This window comes from Squalius cephalus (genome assembly GCF_949319135.1).
Source record: "Squalius cephalus genome assembly, chromosome: 3".
Taxonomy (NCBI): domain Eukaryota; kingdom Metazoa; phylum Chordata; class Actinopteri; order Cypriniformes; family Leuciscidae; genus Squalius; species Squalius cephalus.
In genome coordinates, this window is record NC_137124.1 from 49,661,183 (window position 1) to 49,679,199 (window position 18,017).

The 18,017-nt window shown below is 35.4% G+C and overlaps 1 protein-coding gene across 1 annotated transcript in view; it reads right to left on the reverse strand.

Moving 5' to 3' along the window:
- Nucleotides 1–963: 963 nt before the first annotated feature.
- Nucleotides 964–18,017, reverse strand: part of LOC307155611 (phospholipid-transporting ATPase ABCA1) — a 208,836-nt gene continuing 191,782 nt past the window's right edge. Inside the window, exons 46-49 of the mRNA XM_079866407.1 lie at nucleotides 14,715–14,818; nucleotides 12,989–13,081; nucleotides 2,835–3,078; nucleotides 964–1,117 (exon numbers count right to left, since the gene is read on the reverse strand). Of these exons, the coding sequence (XP_079722533.1) occupies nucleotides 1,019–1,117; nucleotides 2,835–3,078; nucleotides 12,989–13,081; nucleotides 14,715–14,818 (540 nt within the window). The 3' untranslated portion in view covers nucleotides 964–1,018. The remainder of the gene's footprint in view (nucleotides 1,118–2,834; nucleotides 3,079–12,988; nucleotides 13,082–14,714; nucleotides 14,819–18,017) is intronic.

An 18,017-nucleotide genomic window follows, 5' to 3' on the forward strand; every position in this document is an offset into this window, starting at 1 on the left:
CTAATGTTTAGATAACTAACACTTAAGATTGGGGTCCAATTATCACTATTAACTATGATTTTTGCCTCAATAAGCTCCAAATGACTAATTATACATTTTAGTAAGGTAGTTGTTAAGTTTAGGTATTGCGTAGGATTAAGATATGTAGAATATGGTCATGAAGAATAAGACATTAATATGTGCTTTATAAGTACTAATAAACAGCCAATATCCTAGTAATATCATGCTAATAAGCAATAGTTAAAATTGAGAATTGAACCCCTAAACTAAAGTGTTAATTGAACCCCTAAACTAAAGTGTTACCAGAAATACTTAAGCAAATGTGTTGCTTAATGCATTAACTAATGGGACCTTATTGTAAAGTGTTACCTACAAATCTATAAAACAGAAAATATGACTTACAGTATAAAATAAATATACTTGAGCCTTACTGACGTGGTAGTATGGGTACATAAGACTTAAAAGGTTGGGAAATGCTGCTCTAAAGTGCATGACATTTTATCCTGAGATACAAAAGAAAAAAATCAATGCATATGGTCTTTCAATAAGTATAACTGACAACTAGAAAATAAGTTGACAATAAAGCTGAAATTTCTCTCCGTTCTTCCTCTAATAAACCCCAAAATCACCAAAAAACAAACTAAAAAAACTGTGTGAATTATTAGTTCTTTAGTATATTGCAACAGTACACAATGCAATTTTACATATATAATCTCGTAGCATATGACAAAAATATAATGTTTGTGGAAATACGTCATTCAGTCTTATCAGTAAAAATATGGAGTATTTAATGTTACGTAGTGCAAATTAAGCAGATATTTCATTATAAATTCTTTGGATAAAAATATTGCATAAAAACGACCCCTGAGTTTTTCTGAAGGTTTTCTCTCTATTTTTGGAGAGTTTTCTCTGTTTTAAACTAAATCATCAAATCTTGATGGCCTACATGATGTAAAATGAAAAAAATAACCGTGATAAAGTGCCTGTAACGGCTGATTTCTGCTGATTGATGTTTGATTCATGTTGCTGATGTTTGCATTTCATCACTCAGATCCACAACGTTCTCAAACACACCGTCCTCTTCATCACGCTGCTGCCGCGCAAAATTCACAAAAACCTTAGAGAAACAGAGAGAAACGTATCAAATGAGTTAGATTCAATATTTAAATGTCATGATCTCAGTGTCCTTATGGTAGGGTTATTATCGTAAACTAAAACAAACTATTAATACATTAAAACAACATTTCTATAAATTGAAATGAAGCTGGAATAAAATAAAATATAAATATTAGTGGAAAAACTAAAATTTGAAATGTTGCCAAGTTTAATCACCAAAATTATTAACTGGAAACAAATAAGAACTACAGTATAACTAAAATGGAAATAAAATAAAATTAGACCTTTCAGTCTTTTTCTGCTGTGACATTTCTACCCAATACAAATAGTGGCTTGATCTATCTGACATCATAGCATCATTTCTTTCAAATGCATTGCTTTTAATGTACTACAACGGAATCAATTCTGTGCAGTGAAAGTCACTGAGAATTTTGTTTTTGTTTCATTTAGCAGCCATACTGGCTGGTGAGAGAAACCCTGCTAGTAACCCATCAAGGGTCGTACTGCCATCGTCCTCAGCGTCAGTTCATTATGTCTCAGTTGCCAGCAATATTGGCATGTGATTCATTCTCAAAAGATGTCGGATGGCAGTAAGGGACCTGCTGCATATGAAAACCACGGAAGAAATGCACTCGGATAGATAAGGAAGTGTTAGGGATCATAATCAGAGTTATAAAGATTGACGTTAATGGATAGTCTGGACTTCCAGGGTCTAGAGTGTGTTTTCTGGATATACTAGCCGTTACTACCAGAAACAAACAGTATGAGCAGAAACTGCAGATAATATCTAAGATAAAGTGAAGCATTTTCACACTGACAGGACGGCCAAATGATGATTTACTGGAGTCGACGAGCGTTTACTGTAATGTGTGTGGTGAGTCTGAGGACGGCAGATCAAGGAGTTGAAGAGAAGCTGGAGGCCCGGGAAAAGAGATGTCAAGTGTGTCAGTCAAATACACACATGCTTAGTACTTTCCCGAAAAGGAAAAAAAAAAAAAAACCTGCAATTTCATATATATTTTTGATAACCAAACAGTTTAAATGATAAATGACTTCTATTGTGTGTTTTCAACAGAAAAAATAAAGTTATACAGGACAGGTTTGGAATGACATAAGGCAGACCATCCAGTTTTTCCAAAATCCACAAAATTATAATAATTCGCCATTTCACCACAAAATAATAACACAAGTGAAAAGGTCTCACAAAAAAAAAAAAAAAAAAAAAAAGATAATTTATCCAATTGAATTATTCCTAATTTATTGAAAGTTGTAATGGATTATTTTCATGAGGATACAGATGTCAGTGAGGGGTCTGTGTGAAACACTTTCTCAACCGGCCGTCTCATATATAAGTTCCAAGAACCGGCCGAAGCAATAAAAAAACGCAGTATACCACAAAAGAGAACTCAATTCGGTACTGACATACTGACTGATGTCAGACTGGCTGCAGATTTAGGCTTATTGCGCTTGAACGGTCAAATACACGCATGATTATGTAAAAATGTCTATCTTGGCAGTTATATCTTGAGTGAACAAATAAAAAAAAAAACTAAAGTAGAATCATTATGATATGATTCCCATCCTTACTTGCAGCTACTTTATATTATTAAAGAAGAATGTTGAATGACACGTGCATGCCTGTATTTTCTTTTTTGTGTGATTTTTTTGTCATGTTTAAATCAGAGATCTAATCCTCATACGTCAGATGTGTGTTTTACCTGGTCCAGTGTGGTCTGTGACACAGAGTAATCCTCCACCTGCAGCATCTGCTGGTGTTTGGTGAGCTGGCTGAAGATGTGCGCAAGGGTTCCCTCTCCCTGCGGTATCTGATACTGCAGTGTGTTGTGATGTTTCTCTTTCAAAGTGCTGCCAGGAAACGTGTCCCGCACAAATGTCTCCACCACGCACATGTCGGCCTGATCGGCACACACACGAACGATCAGTGTGTAACCTTCCCCGAACCTGCAACACACACGAGCATGGAGTCAAAGCATTAACTTTATTCACAACATGGAATCAAATAACATAGTATCCATCACAAATCATTTCATGCAGGTTCAACAAGATTGCCACAAACTTCAAAGAAAAAAAACGTTCCTGGGATGTGCCTGCACAAGGTCTGATAAAACAGGACTATTTTTTTATACTTTTACTTTCTGTATGGATGCAATGTGTTCAGCGCTGAACTCTCACACTTCTGACTTTTATTCTCGAAATTCTAAGTTACCATCTAGCAATTATGACATTTATTCACAAAATTCAAACTTTACATTTTGCAATTATGACTTTTTTCCTCAGAACTGCGAGTTGATCCTTTAATCCATAAAACTAGGCTTCCTTTAAAAGAAAAATAAGTCAGAATTGTGAGATATCGTCAGAATTGCAAGCTGATGGCTCAATATTGTGAGAAATAAATAATTGTAATAAACTCACAATTTTTGCGAGATATTAACTCAAAATGACGAAAAATAAAAAGAATTGTGAGATAAGAAGTTTCAACTCAGAGAAAAAAATTCAGAATTACAAAATGCTAATTCAGAATTGTGAGAAATAGTCGCAATTACTCTTTTTTTTTATTTTGTGGCCTAAACTGACTCCCATTTATGGCTTCAGAAGACATGTAGACAGCATAATTTGAGAATAATTTAAGAATATAACATAAACTTACAGTAGTTCTACAGAAGTTGTACTTCTTTAGTTCACATTTACTTAAAAAATGGCATCTTTTTTCAACATCCCTCCTTTTCCATTGCATAAAACAAATAGTCATATGGGTTTGCACGCGTTACACAGGCTCCTCTAACGCAGCAGAGAGAAACAGCGTCTACATTTTCATCCTTCAAAACAGTGAATCTGTGAAAAGTAGATGCAGATTTATAGTCTGTGTAAAGTGTGCAGCAGTAGATTGTTGCAAATTGTCGCTGGCCTTATAAAAACTTCCTCCGCTCTTAACATCACTGACGTACATTAGAAGCACTCTAGTGCTTTCATCCTTCTTGTTAAAGAACAGACACACAAATGTGTGAGATCAATACACACGCAGACAGACTGTGTGAATTGTATGAAAAACTCACTCACTAAGCACGGTGACTCTAGTAATGGAGCGATTTGATTGGTGACTGACAGGCTTACAGGTGCTTTTATTGGACAGCTGTTTAATTGTGTTTGTTTTGGAGCTGATGAAGGTGTAGAGGTGTGTTTGTGTGTGTGTGTGGGTTTACTCTAGGGTTTGCGTTTATGAACACACTCAGCATCAATATGATTTTATCGGAGTAACCACTCGCTCTCAAAATAATAAAATAAAAGCACACTATAATAATGGCCGGTGTGTGTGTATGTCTGTGTTTGTGGGGAGCGAAGTGTGTATATGTGAAGAGAAGTTTTTGGCCATTTTTAGTGAGATTCCTTAATGCTCACTTGGCCGATTACGGGAAGTGAACATCATATATCACCCCAAAAGAAGAAATTTAGCCATCAGTCATTGCACACATGACATGTACTACACAACATCACGTAGGGAAAGACCTTTTTTGGACTAATACATATTGCATATTACACTAATAGGGGTGTAACGATTCATCAACTACATCGATGTATCGATTTATATTCCTATGATCCAACTACATCGATCTGTGCACGGCAAGTTGGCCTTCCGGACGACATATATCGAACTAACATCGTTTTAAAAGGTAATGACTCGTTGCATTGGATTTAAGCACGTCAGACTTTATATGGATGTTTTTTCTTAGCACTTTTAATGATAAAGGCGTTAAACGTTACTCGATTCAGTCTGCCTATCTGTGACGTCGCCGCCATGCGTGACACGCCAGCAGCAGCGCTAAGACAACAAGCAGCGCAAAGTCTCTCACCTCAGAAAAACGGACTTTCCTGTCCTCTCAGCCGCTATACTGCAGTAGTGCGCACTCTTCAATTGCACGCGCAAATGAGCCGGCGCGCGCTGTATCACTTCAATAAAGCGCAAAAGAAATATGAGCATGCAACGTCATGAATTAGTAAGTTAAGAAATAAAAGTAAAATACCAATAAATCACGTTATTGGTACGTCGTGTGTTGCTATTTATCAGGAGCAGTTTCCATGTTTCTTTACCAGTTCTTCTAAGTATTGTGTATCACCATGGTAGCCTAATTGTTGTTTGTTTCCATAACAAAATGCCACTTACTGGTTATTTTGTATATTTTTATATGACTGTGGTGGCTCATACCAAGATTGTATTAACAAAAACTAGTTTGGGACTGATATTTAATAGCTTAACCTCGCAGTGCCTACTGTTTATCAGAATTTGACATATTCGTACAATTTTTTTTTGTATGTTAAGTAAAGGGGGACAGAACTTGTGTGTCAACAATTTTTGTGTAAACAATGTATTAATAGGCCTATATAATTCCTAAAAAGGTGGGTCGCGGCTTGATGACCATGGGGAAATGTGGGTCCCATGGCCAAACTATTCAAAACATCATTCAATGTTGTGATAATCGTAATTAATAATCACAATTACAATTTCAAGGGAATAATCGACAATTATATTTTTTGTCATAATTGTGCAGTCCTACTTTATTCAAATAAAATGTGAATGCATTTGACATTACTTGTTGTTTACTTGTTTGTTTATATCCATAATTAATTGATACCTGATTCCCTAGTCACTGAATCGTTTCGGATCGTATCGTTCTAAATGAACCAATATCATCCTTGAATCATATCGACAGCCACGAATTGCGATACGAATAGAATCGTTGTTAAAACGAATTGTTACACCCCTATACGCTAATTTATTTTAATAATAAACAAACAGTCATTTATCATTAAATAAACCACTTTGAGTATGACAATCTGCATTACTAAAATATATAAGTTAAAAAAAAATCGAATTAATGTATATATAGTTATTCTTCAATTATGGGCTCTTTCTAAATATATGAAATCTTGATATGAAATATATGAAATCTTGATATATGAAATCTTGATGAATAAACATATAATTCATTACTGTCTCTGCCTTGATCAACATTCAAGTGAATTTTGATTAAATGTTCAATGGTATTTTTGATATGTGTTTTGGTAATAATAACTTTTTTGGACACATTTTTTTTAAATCAAAATATTCTCAAAATCAGCTCTCAAAATCTTATCTTTAAACTATATTTACACATCCGTTCAAAGGTCTGGGGACAGTAAGATTTGAAAGAAATTAATATTCTTATTTTAAGCAAAGACACGACATTTAAGCAAAGACACGGCAAAAGACATTTATAATGTCCAGTTTCAAATAAATTCTGTTGTTTTAAACCTTCTATTCATCAAATAATTCTGAACAAAATGATGATTTCCACAAAAATATGAAGCAGCACTGGTTTCAACATTGATAATAAAGGAATGTTTCTTGAGCAGCAAATCAGCATATTAGAATGATTTCTGAAGGATCATGTGTCACTGAGGACTGGACTAATGATGCTGAAAATTCAGCTTTACATCACGGAAAAATTACATTTTAAAATCTATTCAGGGTTTTTTTTTTTTTTTTTCTGTTTTTTTTCTGTTTTTTTTCTTTACTATGAATTTTGCTCTGTTCTCTGTTTTCTTTGGTTCCTTCCTGCTTCTGGTTAGTCTCATTGGTTAGTTATGTCAGCTATGTCTCATTATGTTAATTAGATTGATCTGTATATAAACCCTGTGTTTAATTATTGGTCTGTTCTCATCTTATTATGTTTGGTTGTTCTGTTCCAATGGTTCAAAACAGTGATTATTTTGTTTTGATTAATAAAGAGAAGACTGCTGCAATTAAATCATGCACTTTTGTCTCATTTTGCTGCAACCAGACGTGACAGCAATAATATTTCACAATATTACTGTTTTTACTGCATTTGGAGCCTTGGCGAGAACAAGAGATTTTACAAAAAGATATTACCAACCCCAAATTTTGAACTTTACACTATACCTGTATGTGTAGTAGAATAACATTCACCTTTTCGACAAACTAATAGATACGATTTTGACTTGCTAACAAAACAAGTTTGTATTTTTTTTTTAATAAAATGAAACATTCTCGAAATCAGCTCTGTCATCTCATCTTCAAACTGGCCCTGTATTTGTTTTTGTTTTTTTAATGATGGTGGGAAGAGCAAGACGAGCATAACTCATCCACTTACAACACCTACAGCACACTCACTATAAAGAGGAATCAACATTAAAATGTCAGTGGAGACAAAGACAAAGTTATCCTCACTTTACTGTATCAATCATGTGAAGAGTGGAGACAATAAAGATCAGCACTTAAACAGCAGCACTGACACCAACAACACGGATTGCTTTAGGAAAATACACGTAGCAAATATTCTAGTGGTCGAGTGATATGAATTTTTTATGGTTGATGTTGTAAGACTGATGCCAAACTGTCTGGACCAAGAGAGGACTACTCTCCGAGAAAACAATGGAAATTAACATTTGAACTCTCTCTTGCAAAATTAGCATCCCCATCCAAGGCACAATCACACTGTGTCAATCACCTCAGTATTGTCTTACATTCTACATCTACATTTCCTTCCCTTCGCCTCCTCTTCCCCCATCTCTTCTCTCCACATGCTGAGATCACCTGAAATTCACCCACAAATCTAGTGTATACCTCAGTGCGACTGGCACAATGGTCTCATCCCCACAGAAGTAAAGCAAAAAGTAAGAGATTCTAAAAGTTTAGAGATATCTTGCTTACAGAGGAGGGTGGATTCTCTGCCAAGGTTTTCATGCAAATTACCTTTTGTCCCCAAAAGGTGTAAACTACCCATCAATTAATGGAAATTCCTATTGTAAGTTCCCGTCTCACTTAGATGTTTTGTCTTGGTCTTGAAGTATTTAAAGAAATGTTGCAAGAGGCTCAAGGTGATTTGTCGGCAGATCCGCCCATAATGCTGAGTGTCCTTCAGACACTGGTTTTGCATCTGGTTCAAGTGTACTTAGACTATAAAGTCTAATAAAGGGAATTTCCATTCAGGACAACAGAATGTTGCTCGACTAACCTAAATAGGGTGAGCCTTAACTCTGTTTATTGTAATATTACTCTAACTAAGTGTACATGGGAAACCATGGCATGACCAAACCAAAGCTAAAATCAGAGAAAGAAATGTTGGTCAGCTTACATCTGTAGTAGTGGCCATGACCTCTGACTAGAGAGAGTGTTACTTTCATTCAAGTGTATACAGGTCTATGGGAACGAAACAAAATACTTTCAGAGAGAGCAAGCATGAGTGCGCGTATAGTCAATTACCCCTGCCCAGTGACCAAGACTGGTGAATTTGTGATCGTGGAATCTGTGGTAAATGGCCGGCGCGAGAAGCAACATTGGTTTCCAAATGAACAAGTGTAATTTCAACAAAGTTAAATAGAATAATGAAGTGTCTAGATAAATTATCATCTAAATTACCAATTACCAATAACTAAGGTTGCGATAAAATGGAGTCAGATAGAAGTAAATTGGAATTAAACTACTTTGCCATGCTGAAAAGAAAGAACGCGCAGTACTCCTTCACCTGCTTATCGGAAACTGTTGTTGGCCTTACAACCAATATCGTGGCTAATATAAAATTACACTTACATGAACTAACAATAGAAAATACTTCTAAAGCATTTATTAATCTTAGTTAGTGTTAATTTCAACATTTACTAATACATCATTAAAACCAAAAGTTTTGTTTGTTAATATTATTTAATGAACCTGAGTTAACATAAACTAAAAATGTACAGTAGCAGTTGCATTTTTATTAACTAATGTTAACAAAGATTAACAAACACTGTAACAAATGTATTGTTCATTGTTAGTTAATGAGTTAATAACTAACGTTTACTAATGGGACCTTATTGTAAATGTAAGTGTAATTTGTAAGTTTAATGATTAATTAGAAGTTAATATATTGTAGTCTATACATTGTTAGTATAAAAACCATTACGCCTGTGGAGAGTCATATGTTGCACAACATATGGCAACATATAATGTGTGTGTTTAATGTATTTGTAAACATTTTAAGGAACACTGAATATGAATTCAAGTAATGTCTAATAAAGGTTGGTTTGAAGCACTTAATTAATGACATTTTCCCATTTTCAAGTGAGAACTATTTACTCATAATAACCAATTAACATTTCCTTTTCTATGAGCTAATTAAACAATATTAATTGTGTTAATTACAGTGACAAATAATAAAGAACTCACTATTTGTATATAGCCTATTCATGTATTAATGTAGATAATAACTTTGAATTAACTATAAACTAATCAATTGTTAATGATTTGTAAGTAATTTATAACTGTATACTTGTTATAAAGTTGTTACCCATTTTTTTTTAAATAATAATAATAATAATAATTTGAACTTTGATTAAAAAAATATCAGCCCATGCATAATATAAAAATGCCAAATATCATGATATTATCGCCCTTGGCAATAATATATCCAGAGAAATGTATTCCTAAATGCTGTTCATGTCAAATTCATCCAGTTATATTTATTTACTAAAGCACATCATGCACTGAAAACCTTCAATGTGTGCAACTCAAGCGTTGTCTGTGTTTGACAACATGAAGTGAAGTGTGTTTCCTGCTGAGTGTGTAGAGAGAAGTGAACACTGTGACCCGCGAACGCAGCGTGAGTGACGGCGTCCTACAGATGGCAGCAGAAACACGCCACAGGAGGAAGAACACGATGAAGAAAGGGAAAGCGACAGAACAGGGGAAGGACTAAATAAAGAATGGCTGCAGACGGAGTGAGAATCGTTGGCTGATGGAGAGGTGTAGATCTTGTCCCACTGCTTTGCTCCATTAGACGGCACGGAAAGAAAAGATAAAGGAGAGAGAGGGAGGAGGTCGATCAAGGGAGCAGCTCTTAATTGCCTTTTCACTCATTAATGCCCACACCTCCACAATCATTAATTACAACAAAGAGAGCGAGAGAACAGCTAAATTCAGACACATAATAAATGTAAGGCCTGAATTATGTTGGTATTTTAACTTTTGAATGATTCATTTAATAAGTATGAAAATGTATTATGAATATTAATATTATCAGGACAGTTTGTGCAGCAAAATGTTTGTGGTCAGTAAGATTTGCAATGTTTTTGAAAGAAGTCTCTTCTGTTTACCAAGGCAGCATTTATTTCAGTGGTTCTCAAACTTTTCCAGCGTAAGGCCCCCTTTGTGTAGGGTGCATCGCTTTGGGGCCCCCCCAAATACATTACATGACACAAAACAGCCTCAAACTTACAATTTTAATTAAAGTAAAAGCATATTAAATTATTATAATTAAATTATGTTAGTTGGTAGCCTTATTTCTCTAATGTTTGATTACACAATGCATGATAAATTTCATAAAATGGAACAAATTGTCATGAAACTGTTTTGACAGTTAGAAATGGTATTGCGTTGAAACTGATGCTTTCAGAAATTTTTGTTTTGGAAAAATGCAACAAAATGACAGTGAAGGTGGTATTTATTTTTTTATTTTTTACCACCGCTGTGGTAAAGGGCCAACCACCGACGGTTATGCATAAAAGTGCATTAAAAAAGAACAATAGGCAAAGTCCTTGAACATGGAAAGACATAGAAATAACATGAAATTTTGGAAGCAAGCCAAGTTTAATTATATTTGCCCACAAAGATAAATGTTTCGTCATATCCTGCTCTGCGCTTTGAGAAGACTGTGGGACACGAGCAGGACAGAACCCTTCAAGCACAAATTGTGTTAAAATGTACGAAACTAACGAGATACAGTGTTTTTCTCTTTTGCCATAGTAAAGGATGCAAATACAGGGATTAAAAGTGAATGAAAGAAAGTAACATTTATAATCCCATCCAAAAAGAGACGTGACTTAGGATTTGAGAAAAAAAAACAAGAGATTCCATGTCCAGAGGAACAGAATAGGTTACTGTTAGTTTGTGGAATATTGCAAAACAGAATACACAGCCCTTAACAAAAATAATTCATATTTAACATTAATTTACCATTCACAGTAAATGCAGATGAACATTTAATTGACATATTTTTGTACTACCATCCCTAGTCAAGGGACTACCATCATTGCACTATTTTGAAAAGGTTACTTTTTTTAAGTTTTAATAATTTTGTATTTTATACTGATGTGTGCCTGATGTACAAAACTATTCATAATCTTGCTCCACCCCCTCTTCAGGGATGCGTGACCCATAACGGAAGTGCAGGTAGGACTAGAGCATCTGCCAGGGGAGATTTGGTACCGCAGTACAGAAAAACAGCCTTTGGGCAAAAAGCTTTTTCAGTTAGAGTAGTGCGGTTGTGGAATTCCTTACCTACAGACATTCGAAGCCTCGATAGCTTCTCAATTTTTAAAAATAAGCTTAAGTACTGGCTCCTATCACAACAGATCTGCAACCACTTATGACTATGTTGTACATTATGTCATGGTTCTGCCTTCTTGTCCTTGATTTTCCCTAGTCTTGAGGCAGGATCATGACAGACCCATGTTTTGTGTACAAGCACATGGCCATTTGTTTGGGCCATGTGCTTGTGTTGTCTCGTTACTTAACCCCACCCCCTTGTTATCCTCGTTTTGTCATTATTGCTTTACCTGTGTCACCTGTTATGTTATCATTAGTCTCCCTATTTAGTCCCCTTGTGTTTGCTGTCCTGTGCCGGTTCATTATTACACATTATGATTCATTGTGAAACCTTGTTGAGCTCTGTGAGTACTCTGTCAAGATTATCGTCTTAAGAAAGTTCTGATTTTGAATTAGCTGTTTGTTTATCGTCTAGTTATATGTCAAGTCATAGTCTAGTGTAGTCACTCCTTGTCTTGTCCATGTTTTGCCCCCTCGTGGGTTTTGTTTTCCCCATTATTGTCATCAATAAACCTTGTGTGTAGTGCATTCTGTCTGCGCTTGGGTTCATCTCTGCATCCTCATAACACATTATCTGTTTTATATTCTGGTTTTAAATTTTATATTCCTGGACCTGTATGTATTGTGATGTTTTATGTGGTGTATATGTAATGTATGTTGTTTTATTTGTTTACCTGCCCAGGGACAGCAGATGTAAACTAGCTATTAGCTAATTCTGGTGCAATTACTTTTAATTGTGCATTGTCCCTGGAAAAATAAACAATAAAATGAAAATTAAATTTTTAATTCAATTCTTAAAAAAAATGTTCAAGAACTTTTGTCTAGAACTCCCTCCCTCTCTCTCTCTCTCTCTCTCTCTCTCTCTCTCTCTCTCTCTCTCTCTCTCTCTCTCTCTCTCTCTCTCTCTCTCTCTCTCTCTCTCTCTCTCTCTCTCTCTCTCTCTCTCTCTCTCTCTCTCTCTCTCTCTCTCTCTCTCTCTCTCTCTCACACACACACACCTCACACATTTTGTAAGTCCAGATGTATTTACCTTAAATTATTTTTAATTTTTTTTATTAACAAATATTAAACTAATTATTTAAAACTATGTTTTAAGTGCAATTCAAAGTTTGTCAATTCAAATGCACAAAATCAAAAGGGAGCCTTAATTTCTCAAATTCAGAATTTTGGCCAACCTGACACGCGCACACGCACACACACTGGGTTTCCATGTTTTATGGGGACATTCCATAGGCATAATGATTTTGTATACTATTCTGTCCCCCTACACTACCACATACCCATAAACCCATCACAAAAAACTTTGTTATTTTAGATTTTCAAAAAAGATAATTCTGTATGATTTATTAGCTGTCTTCTCATGGGGACCAAAAATATTTGCCCACAAGGTCAACATTTACTGGTATTAGCATTACTATACTTGTGGGGACATTTGGTCCCCATAACGTAGGGAATACCAGGACCACACACAGACACACACACCACCCCCCTCACCTGCTCTTAAGGTGCTGGATGCTGCCCAGGCATTTGAACTGTCCGTTCACCATGATGGCCATACGCGTGCAGAGCGCTTCACACTCCTCCATACTGAAAGCAGACAGACACACACATATTTCAACACATGGCAGCATTAGGAAAGGTTTCCACTGACTGTTTTCATCTAAATCTGGCCGTTCCTCAGCATGAATCTCTGGAGAAACACCATCAAAGCATCAGAAACCCCAGAGCTCAGGATTCGCTTCCAACCAGATTCAAATGAGACTCATTATGAAGCACATGAAAGCCTTTCACCTGCACAGCCAGCCAATGAGACAGAGTCAGAAAAACAAACTGATTTGCTGCCAAATCGTGGGACAAGCGTACATTAGCTCAATCTCTAAACTGTCATATTGCCAGGGAGCGACACATTGCATCAATTAGCGAAAGATGTGACCTTCCCTTTACATACAAACATATCAGTAACTGACATAATAAAGGTTCACATATGAGACGGAAGTCATACATGCTCTGTACATTAGACATGAAGATCTGAACTTTATGAAATATGCTCATAAGTAATGTTTATTAAAAAGTTAGACCAGGAACAAGCTAGAGCGGAGGTGAAATGCACAGAAGAGGATTTTAATTAGTTTTGTGTTATATAATATTGTGTGCGATTTACATGTATGTATTAATATGTATATGTAATTTACAATAACGTTTGATTATATGATTTATCTGTTTTTAATTCATGTTGGCTAAACTGAGAACTAAATTTAGATTAATGTCATATCCAAATAACTAGGTAAGAGATTTGACATATTTAAAAAAGGGAATTAATATTACATAATAATGAAAATATACAGTGTTTTGTTATCCCATAGCAAACCGTTGGTAGAAGTAAACTCTTTTTATATAATCAATATGACACAAGTAGGATTGCGATATGGCTCAGCCGTAGGTAATCCCAGCCGTGCTGATATAGAGCCATATCGCACGACTACAAGAGTGATATTGCGTTTATACAACAGTTTGACGGCACTGTCAAGTGTGGAAGTGTGGAAATAAATAAGAAACAACGGGGTGTATTAAAAACCCCTCTTGTGTGTGGAGCTACTTCCTTTTGCTACAGATTCAAATCTCCAGTTGACAGTTTAACAGTTGAGCCCAAGACTCCGTAACTAATTCGAAAATGTCACTTTAGAACTTAGAACAAAGGAACACTGAGTTGCTTTATTGAAGCTATTATATTATTTCTTATTCCATGGTTTATCTGAATACTTGATTCTGATTGGCTGGAAGTGTGCAATAAAACAGACGCCTGCATTGACGGGCACTTGTGTGAGGGGGTTATGAGACATTAGTTTAAAAGAATACAAAGACATTTTATCGGTCATAACTTCAGGAGACACTGGACAAATTTGAAACTTGTATCTACCACATGGGGTTCGTGCAAGCTATCAAATGAAGTATACTTTGATAGGCTTTGATAGGATACTTTGGGCTTAAAGGTGTGTTCTGTACCTATTTAACCACATTCCGACAATTGTATACCTAGTAAGCTGACTTTGAAAAAAAAAAAACTTTTGGGGACATCCTCATTTGTAAAAAAATGCTAAAAATAATATATAATAATATAAAAATGCAGGAAGATTTCATGTTATAGTTGCTGCATTTAAAACCAACAGCAGTCTATGGAACAGCCCATTTAGACAGCTGAGTAAAGGTGTATGCTAGTTACCTGTGTGAGGTGAGAATTACAGATCTCCCCTCCTTGATCACACTGAGGATACAGTCCCACAAAAAACGGCGGGCCTTGGGGTCCATACCTGTGGTGGGTTCATCCTGCACACACACGCACACACACACATGACAATGTAGTCAGTGAAACAGTATGCATTATGCAGTGAGAAAGATTTCAAACAGCAGTTTACTACAGTGCAGTGCTGTCACATGACCTTATTATGTTGCATATTTAAAGTCAAGTCACATTGATGGGTAACACTTTACAATAAGGTTTCATTTGTTAACATTAGTTAACTACATTAGTTAACATGAACTAACAATGAACAATACTATACAGCAGTTATTACTCTTAGTTAATGCACATTTTTAATTGTAATAACATGTACTTACTATATAATCCAGGGTTAGGGTTTGGTTTTGGGTTAGTTTCATGTAATTATGCACAATTTATGGTTTTTACTACAGTAAGTACATATAACGAGTAACAAAGACACTGTAAAATAAAGTGTTACCAAAATGTGCATATTATACACAGAACATAATAAGATAAGCGTGTTAGTATGCAATTCCAAACAAGATGTACATTGGATAACGTAGAAATGGATAACGTGACCTTAGACCCTGAATCAGAGAATCATTACATGACGACATCCCTCCGTCCTCTGCAGTGATTCAGAGCGGGACGGACACGCTGCGAGCACCTGCCTCATAATTCCGCCTTTAATTAGCATCCGCAGAGAGTGAATCAGGAGTTATTCTGCAGGTTATGAACGTGGATTACTTCATATGAGCCTCCGTCAGGCAGAATGAGATTTTAATGCCAGCAAACAGAGGCGCCAGTATGAGGTGCGGAATGTAAAATCTCGCTTGGAAATACATTAAAAATGTCCCAAGAGTGACCTGGAGTGCTGTGTTCTTTTCTTCTTTAATCTTTTCTATCGTTATTCCTCTATTCATTTTATCTTTAATCCTCAAGGACGTTCTCTCCCGTCTGTGTGCGTGTGAGTGTTTATTCTGTGGATAAAACGGTCCCTAGAAGTGAGCTATATTTGAAAGAAAAATGTCCTTTCAGAGACAAGGTAAAAATGAATAACGAACTTCATACAGCTCAAATCATAGTTTCATTAATGTTTTTGGTCACAATTTACAATAGGTTCCATTTGTTAACATTAGGTAACGCATTAGAAGATGAACAAACAATGAAAATACTTCTAAAGCATTTATTAATCTTGTAAATTTTAGCAGACTTGATATTATTTAAGGTCAAGGTCAAAAGTTTATTTACATAGCACCTTTAGACAACACGAATGTTGACTAAAGTGCTTCACAAGAAGAGCAAAATACACACATAGTAAAACAGAACATATCAAAATTCCAACCAAAAAACAAAAAAAATTAAAACAGAAAAATGTATAATAAGCAAAAGATAGTCATAACCTGGTACATCACAAAAACTGCAACCCTATAAGTTGCAGTTTAATGTTAATTTTAACATGTACCAATACATTATTAAACTCAGTTAATATTAATACTGCTGAGCTAGCATGAACAGTCGTATTTGTATTAACTGATGTTAACAAAGATTAATAAACACTGTAACAAATGTATTTCTCATTGTTAATATTAGTTACAGTAATACATCAACTAATATTAACTAATGGGACCTTATTGAAAAGTGTTACAAAGTTTTCTTCTAGGTGTAGAGTTATGGGTGAGAATAGTTTCAAATCCACAAATAAATGTATGGTGCCTCAAGAAAACAAAATGAGATTTGCATATATATAATGAGGTTTACTTTTGTGGAACCACATGCACTTATTATTATTTATAGACCTTATGTACTGTAGCGCTGCACTCATTGTGTTCTGTCTTCCAGCTAGTATTTCCACAGCATGAAGAAAAGATCTTACAGATTTATGAATAAACAGCTTGTTTTAAAATCTCCCCGGTCTACTGGTATTTGTTATGACATCCACTTCAAACATTGCAATGTTTTCGTTAATTCGTTAACTCTGCAATAAGTAAATCCACCAGTGTTACTCCAAGTTACTCTTCGACAGTGAAGCCATAGAAATATACAGAGAATATATAGAGGTACATAAGGTCTATAGATTCTGAAATGTTCCTGCACATTCATTCATAAACGGAAAGGCTCCACCCACTTTCTCCTCCAGCCAATCAGAACAGAGCTTTGCGCTAATACCCACATGACTCTGACAATATAAAGCGACAGGAGAGTTTGGAACTTCAAATCAGACTGAATATCAAGGTTTGTTTTGTTTACAGTCTGCTGTTAGATGTGTTTGCACTGTTAGCACTTACACACGCCAGAATCTGTAAATTCTCTGGAGTCATATAATCATTTCTGTGGGTGTGAATAAACATTAATCGGTGTCAACAAACAAACTAGAGAAACTGAATAGGTATCATATCTTGATAATGGCTGAAGCTTTTATTATTGTACTATGCAGCATTAAAACAGGCTGAAAGATTTTTGTTTGTTTTTTAGTTTGTATTCTTTTTATTTGTTAACAAGATGTCAGCGAAATTACATTTCTCAGGATGTTGGAAAAAGTCTATCGTAAATACACTGCAAACTGTTTTATTCTTTCTGTATGATTTCTGCTCTACTGTGCATCACATCACTAGAATATATAATCAGCCCATTAGAGAGAATGATCATTGTGCTGCTATATGTCATCTGTGTCTTTAATTCCTGTCTAATAATAGCTAAAGGTGAAACCTGAAATAGAAAGACATTTATGTCCTTTGTTGAAGACAGAACATATAATTATTTTAGAGTGGGAAAAATAAAAAGACTGACACTGGGTGTTAAACAGACCACTTGTGTAGTTATCACTGTGCCATTTATTATGCTTTTATGCATTCATAGCATAAAATCCTGTATGACATGCAGCCGTACTGAAAGCAAAATGAGCTGCACATTAGCTGAAGCCCAGGCTATGTCTGAAATCGCCCCCTATACCCTTAAATAGGACACTTTAGATCTAATATTGTCACATGGTATCAATGCTGATGCTGTTGAAATTCTGCAGCAGAGCGATGACATCTCAGGTCATTATCTAGTTTTGTGTATACTCCATTTAGCCAAGGCAGCAAAGCCAACTACCTGTTACAAATATGGTAGAACTATCACTTATACCACTAAAAATTGCTTTAGAAATAATCTTCCTGATCGGTTTAATCTCCTCAGCATCCCAGATAGCTTAGAACTCAATTTTGCAACAGAAACTATTGACTCCAGTGCATTAGACACAGTTGCTCCTTTGCGCTTACA